The sequence below is a fragment of the Artemia franciscana genome, chromosome 4, assembly GCF_032884065.1.
Source record: "Artemia franciscana chromosome 4, ASM3288406v1, whole genome shotgun sequence".
In the NCBI taxonomy this organism is placed as follows: Eukaryota; Metazoa; Arthropoda; class Branchiopoda; order Anostraca; family Artemiidae; genus Artemia; species Artemia franciscana.
This window is the reverse complement of record NC_088866.1, coordinates 5,297,800-5,305,410: the sequence shown is the minus strand read 5'-3', so window position 1 is coordinate 5,305,410 and position 7,611 is coordinate 5,297,800. Positions and strand designations below refer to the sequence as shown.

At 34.0% G+C, this 7,611-nt stretch overlaps 2 protein-coding genes across 2 annotated transcripts; both read right to left on the bottom strand.

Annotated features, from left to right (window-relative positions):
* Window positions 1–3,185: 3,185 nt before the first annotated feature.
* LOC136025642 (protein FAM200C-like) lies at window positions 3,186–3,683 on the bottom strand. The gene has a single exon (XM_065701630.1). The coding sequence runs from the start codon at window positions 3,681–3,683 to the stop codon at window positions 3,186–3,188; it is 498 nt and encodes a 165-aa protein (XP_065557702.1).
* Window positions 3,684–3,800: 117 nt separating this feature from the next.
* On the bottom strand, window positions 3,801–4,313 carry LOC136025639 (protein FAM200B-like). Its single transcript, XM_065701626.1, has one exon. The coding sequence runs from the start codon at window positions 4,311–4,313 to the stop codon at window positions 3,801–3,803; it is 513 nt and encodes a 170-aa protein (XP_065557698.1).
* Window positions 4,314–7,611: the final 3,298 nt, after the last annotated feature.

Below are 7,611 nucleotides of genomic sequence, written 5' to 3'. Positions count from 1 at the left end.
CCTCTTTTCATTTTTCGCTTTTTCATTTTCACTTTACTTGAGAACTGGGTTCAACTTTGCTCCTCTCAAGGATTATAATTGGTAAAATTATTGTAGTAATAATGTCTTATTTTAAGTTTCTGGTTTAGATAAAAAAAAAATCTGCTGAAAGTAAGTAGCACCATTAAAGCTTAAACCAAAAAGAAAATATTCCGTATACGAGGGAGGATACCTCATCCTCAATCACTAGCTCTTTAGACTAGTTTTTAAGTTCGGTTACTATTGAACCGCATTGCTGCTTACTTACAATGCGTTACCACGAACAGTTTGAAAAAAGCACAATCACGAAGCTTGAAAAGTGCCAAGAACGCCAACTGCTAGATGGCGTTGGCGATTTTCTTTTAGACATTAGCACCAGTTTTCACTCTAATAAGTCGCCCCATCTCTTTTGTCCCTATCCTCAAACAAGAAAATGTCTAATGAATATTGCGGCTGTGGTAATTAAAAATGGAACATATGCCATTTTTGCAACTTTTCAGGAGAGCCAAAAAACAGAAAAGTCTGTCAGATGAGTTTACTCTGAAGTATGAGACTAATGGACATAAAGACAACATATTCTAAGCCAATTTTTTATGTTATTTTTAGTGGTATAATTTAAATTTACATATTTCAAGCGAATTCCAAATTAACCCATTTTATGGCGTATGTCTCCTTTTTCCTTGACAAAAAAGGAGACAAATGCCATAATAGCTCCATAAGATAATCCTCTTCTGTCAAAACTGGCGTGTATCTTTATTAGCTTCGTAACGGTATAAGATAGGACAATTCTTCGTGCTGAGTTTGCCCACGACACAGATAGCTCATTTTCGACCAAAATGGCACATGTCGCACTTTTAATTGTCACAGCCGATTGGATCATTTGGGCGTTTCTTCTGCATTGAGTAAATCTGTGGTAGCATTTTGGACGTGAAGCTTTGCCTCTACTTGAGACCAAAATGATCTATTTAGATAGAGTAAGGTAGGCAGCCGCTTTCTAGGTTTGGCCACGTTCCATGGACAAGCGTGACCGTTTTGCATTAAGATTTTAACGATAGCATTGGTAAATGACAAGACCATATTTTGAACAAGGCTATAATTCAGGCAAAGGATAATGACACCTGGCCAAGAATTGGTAAGGAGCCTTTTGAATTTATAAATATTGTCATCGAACGTGAAAGAGTTAAAAGGTGAAAACTGCTGAAGTAACTTATAATTGTCTTCTTCTAAAGGAGTTTGACCGCGAAAATTTGGATATTCCATTGTTCGTCCAATAAAAACAAAATCGCCTTTCAAAGATTTTAACACATGGGAACACGAAACCGCCAAATTTATGCGTCTAAAAAGTCTATATAATTTTCATGAAGTTTCTTTCGGTTCTGTACTCCAGACTAAACGCTGATGTATTTTCTAAGCATGTTAGATTAAATAGTTATTCCACATGTTTAAAGTGTAGGAGGCGAAAATTGCGCCATCGTAGTGGGTATTCAATACTATAGTATTCAAACGTATGTGAATCTTTTGCTTGTTCCTTTTCTTTGGGCTGTTGAATGAGATTGATTAAATATTAAAGAAACCAGCGTCCAAAATGGGTAAACTCTAAATGAAGAAGTTGATGAATGCTAATAAGTGATCAACTTTATGAGCCCGGGATGGAAATAGTTTACGTAAGGTACCTTTATGGATTAACTTCGGGGGTTGATCGATCGTCTGACTCAGGACTGATTAAGAACCTCGAAACATATTCAAAATGCTGAAAATATGTGACTTCTGTGGTTGTGTGTATGGTCGTCTATCTATACTATACCTTATACACCTTTACACCTATAACATACCTTTATGGATTAACTTCAGGGGTTAATCGATCGTCTGACTCAGGACTGATTAAGAAGTTCGAATCTTGTTCAAAATGCTGAAAATATGTGACTTCTGTGGTTGGGTGTATGGTCGTCTATACTATACCTTATATACCTATAACATGTCTTTATGGATTAACTTCAGGGGTTGATCGATCGTCTGAATCAGGACAGATTAAGAAGCTTGAATCTTGTTAAAAATGCTGAAATTATGTGACTTCTGTGGTTGGGTGTATGGTCATTTATACCAGGGCTTCTTAAACTTTTTTATATAGCGACCCCCTTCAAGCTTAGGAAATTTTAAATGACCCCCTCCTCCATATAATGAAATATATATTAACCAAAGATGTAGATGTAAAATCGTACTATTTTACAATGTAAATAAGATAAAGGATTAAAGAATACGTACCCATTCATTTCACATATATATAATTGGAAACGATGACGGGATATCGGTCGTAATAAAACACAATAAATAGAATGACATAAAACTATATCTATATATTCAATAGAAAAAATAAACTTTTGTAACAATTTTATTAATAAAAACATATTATTAACATCAAACAATATTAATGTGACGGATGTGATTGTTTATTTTTACATAAATAATTAAATCTAGGCTCAATTTGAGTTAGTGCAGATCGTAATAAATTTTCAACGTTTATTAAAGTTGAACGGTATTTTGATTTTATGTAAGTTAATGTGGAAAAGGCTGATTCACATAAATATGTTGTACAAAATGGCAGTAATTTGTTCATTGCCATTTCCGATAGTAAGGGGTATTCTGATTTGATTTCTATCCAAAATTCATGCACAGGCACTTGAGAAAATCTGAGTCGCAAGGTAGTATCACTTGTTAATTCGGCAAATTCTTCTTGTGCTTTTAAGTTTAAAAAATTTATTTCTTCCATTTCAATTGAGAATGGATTGCAAATCCATTGTTGTGTATCGATATCATTGGGAAAATACCTATGCATGTAAACTTCCATATCCTTCAAATGATTAACTATAGTTTTTGTTATAGGAGTATCTTTTTTTGAAATATTGTTACTAATTATATACTCGTCAGTAAATGGAAACATTTCGAGCGATCCACTTTCCACTCTGTTCTTCCATACAAGAATTTTTTTAACAAAGGCCTCAAGTTTATTTTTTAACATAAACATATTAACGCAGACTCCCTGCATTAATAAATTCATATCATCGATTTTATCAAAAATATCTGCCAAATAGCATAGCTTGAGAAGCCATAAATTATCGTGAAAATAATCGGCCAAATTAGAATTTTGCTCTGTTAGAAATATAAGAACTTCATCTTTTAAAGTTAATAATCGTTTCAAACTTCGACCTCTTGATTGTTAGCCACCTAACTTCAGCATGTAGCAATAAACTTGTATAATCCGAATCCACATCAATGCACAAATTTTTAAACAATTGACTATTAAGTGCTCGACTTTTAATAAAGTTAATGATTTTGACTGCATCAAAAAACACAGTGTTTAATTCTGGTGCAATTTTTTTAACAACAAGTGCCTCTCGGTGAATCATACAATGTGTAAATGTAATATGATCATTTCCAGCTTTAACAAATGCTGTAAAACCAAGATCTTGTCCGGTCATTGCTGCAGCACCGTCCGTGCACACACCAACACAATTTTTCCCATTTAATCCTTCTTTTTCAAAAAACTCATTTACTTTTTTATATATATCTTTTCCACGAGTATGACCTTCCAGAGGACGACAAAACAGTATATGTTCATGAATGCTTCCCTCATAAATATATCTTACAAAAAGTAACAACTGTGCCATTTTTGAAATGTCTGTCGACTCGTCCAGTTGTATTGCAAACTTTGAGCTGTCTTTAAGCCTCATAAGAAGCTGTTGAAATTGATCATTGCTAATGTCTGAAATTCTTTTGGACACAGTTTAATTTGATAATGGAATTTTACTAATTTCAGCAGCATACTGTTTTCCATGAACAATTTCAGACATTCTTATAGCTGCAGGTAGTAAAAGTTGCTCTCCAATAGTAAAAGGCTTTTTCGTTTTTGCTATCAAATACGAAACTTCATACGATGCCAATAGATATTTATCATTCAAAGTAACATACTTCTCCAAAATGTTCTTTTCTTTATTTGATGTTTGAAAAAGATGCTCAAAATATTCTATCGGCTTTTTTGATAACGTTGCATGTTTAGTATTCAAATGTCGTTGCAGTTTTGACGGTTTCATGCTTTCTGCAGCCAAAACTTCTTTGCAAATTAAGCACACTGGTTGTTCTTCATTGTTGTGAGAAGAGCATGTGATGCCATACTGCAAATATGATTTGTCATATTTTCTTTTTTTTGTTTTGCTAGAAGTCGGATTTGAAGCACTGCAACTTGGTTGTGACGGCGTGGCAGACTTATTAGTTGGAAGTTTAATTAGCCATTTATCCATGATGGTTAAATAATAATAAATAATTAAACAAAATGCAGTTGAACTTTAACGTAATAATTAAAAAACACCAACTGAAAATTACACAGTAAATACACACATGTCACTACGAAGACAAAGCTGAGTCCAAACAGTATGTGTAAGCTGTAGGGCGACGTGGCATCTGGGTACTTAAAATCACTAAGTTATCTTGCAAACACTGACGCCGACGGCCAGACATCAATGTCGAAGGTTCAGTTGGAAATCGAGGAGCGCGTTGTATTTATTATTTTAAATGCTACTTCCATATTTTCATTTATAGGCCCTACATAACAGTTTTGCATTGTCACTTTTTTCAAAAAAAAAAGTTATAATAAAACTACAATAGTATTTTGTATGATTTTTATTTGTATTTATATTTGTACGTAGTGTGTATACTAATTTTAAAATTTTATTTATAGTGATTGAAAAGTATTAGATCTTTGCGACCCCCTTTAAGTAGTCTCGCGACCCCTCTGGGGGTCGCGACCCACAGTTTAAGAAGCCCTGGTCTATACTATACCTTATACACCTTTACACCTATAACATACCTTTATGGATTAACTTCAGGGGTCAATGGATCGTCTGACTCAGGACTGATTAAGAAGTTCGAATCTTGTTCAAAATGCTGAAAATATAAAACTTCTGTGGTTGGGTGTATGGTGGTCTATACTATACCTTATATACCTATAACATGTCTTTATGGATTAACTTCAGGGGTTGATCGATCGTCTGAATCAGGACAGATTAAGAAGCTTGAATCTTGTTAAAAATGCTGAAATTATGTGACTTCTGTGGTTGGGTGTATGGTCATTTATACTATACCTTACACACCTATAACATACCTTTATGGATTAACTTCAGGGGTTGATCGATCGTCTGACTAAGGACTGATTAAGTAGCTCAAATTTTATTCAAAATGCTGAATTTACGTGACTTCTATGGTTGGGTATATGGTTGTCTAAACTATACCTTATAGTTTAACTTCAGAGGTTGATCGATCGGCTGACTCTGGACTGATTAAGAAGCTCGAACCTTGTTCAAGATGCTGAAGTTATGTGACTTCTGTGGTTGGGTGTATGGTTGTCTATACTATATCTTATACACATATAACATACCTTTATCGATTAACTTCACGGGTTGATCGATTGGCTGACTCAGGACTGATTAAGAAGCTCGAATCTTGTTCAAAATGCTGAAATTAAGTGACTTCTGTGGTTGGGTGTATGGTCGTCTATACTCTGTATCACTTTGTCAATAAAACATAAGCCCGTTCTTTGATTCATCACGGTGCTAAGATCTTAATCTCAAATCTAACTTCTTTCTTCTCAGATCATTGCTTTTTGCTGCACGAAAGTGCTAAGATCTTACAACTCACTGTCAATTAACTGAAAAGAGAACTTTGATGACAATCTCTTCAAAGTCCTTAGACCAGTGACCACATTAGAATGAAGAAAGATGTTAGCAAAATAACGACCGAAGAAGAAAGATCCGAGTCCTCAGGTTTTCCTTAAAGTTGTTTTCAATCAAAGATCGTACGATCTTAGCATTTGAATGAGTCAAAGAACGGGCCTCATATCTCACATATCAGTCTCGAAGAACTAAGGTGCAATTAATGAAGAATCTAAGGGGCTGTTGCTATATACGAGAGTAGTATTGTTTCTGTTAAAGTAGGTCAGTAGGAAGTAGTTGGTTTGGCGTGGAGTCAAGAGTTAGACAAAGGTTGTATCTACATTCGTTTACATGGATCAAATTTGACGGACTATGTCCTAAGAATCATGATAAAGACTATGAGAGAACGTTTCATCAAATGGGATGGCAAAATTTCCTAGTCTTCGATTACGCAGATGATTTCGGTGTTCTAGACAAAATGTCTGGGAAATGAATGAATATTAGAGGTTTTGAATGCTCATTTAAGAAGACTAAGTCACTTATAGTCATACAGAAAGTGAAGATGTGATACTAAGTAACGAGAAAATCATTCAAGTCTGAATTACGTGAGTAGTAGTATTGGTAAAAGTCGTCAATGCAGAGATGATGTAAAGAGTAAAATACCTTGCAGAGTATAATTTCTCAGTTTAAAATGTTTGAAAGAATAGGAAGATCAGCCTTTGAATTAAGATTAGAATTTTGGAAATCACGGTAATGGCGATGGCTAAGCATGACTCTGAAACGTGGGCACTTCGAAAGATCGAGGCGATATGTTAGATGTTTTCCAGAGAAATAGTTGAAGGGCGGTATTTGTTGTTCGCTTCACTGATCGTATATCAAACAATAAGCTCTACGAAAAGTCTGGTTCAATCTATTTTCTTTGATTATAATGATCATACGGTTAAGATAGCCACTTTTTAACGGATGAAGGATTATAGGTTGTCACCAACGAATATTATTATATACGAATAAGTATTTATATAAAAAAAAACTATTACAATAGGCACCCAATTTATGTCACGTCCCCAGAACTCACACTGTACCACTCAAGGGGACCTAGAATAGAGCTAGTAGGATAGGCTGTAGTACTGCCAAAAACCGACTGTTGACTTCAATGTCTGTTTTTGATGCCGGCTGTGATAACTAAAAGTGTGACATATGCCATTTTGGTCGAAAATAAGCTAAACTCAGCATGAGGAATCAAATGGTAGAATGAGAGTTATCCTATCTTGTACCGTTACGAAGATAAAGAGACATACGCCAGTTTTGACAGAAGAAGATTATTTTATAAAGGTATAATGGCATTTGGCTCCTTTTTTGTCAAGAAAAAAGGGGACATACTCCAAAAATTGGTTATTTTGAATGTGCTCAGAACACTTTTGACAGAAGACGAAAAAGGAGATGTACGCCATAAAATGGTATAATATTAAATTTTCTGAGAATATTTCAATTAATACTTTATACTACTGAAAAGAGCATGAAAAGTTGATTTAAGATATGTTTCCATTATCTCCATTAGTCTCATCCTTTACAGTAACCACAGCGACAAACTTTCTTTTCTTTTTCTTGTTTATATATATATATATATATATATATATATATATATATATATATATATATATATATATATGTATATATATATATATATTCAATTTATTTATTACCCATCTTTTACAAAAAGAGGGTGAAACGGCCTTAAGATGGAGTAATAAAAGAAAAAAACATACAAGAAAAAAAAGATACAAAGAAAAAGATACAAATCAACACCAACAGACAATCAAATAAATAATGCTGACCAAGGATGAGATACTATCGATATAGAAGAATGGAACTCATATAGCCTTTTATCAAT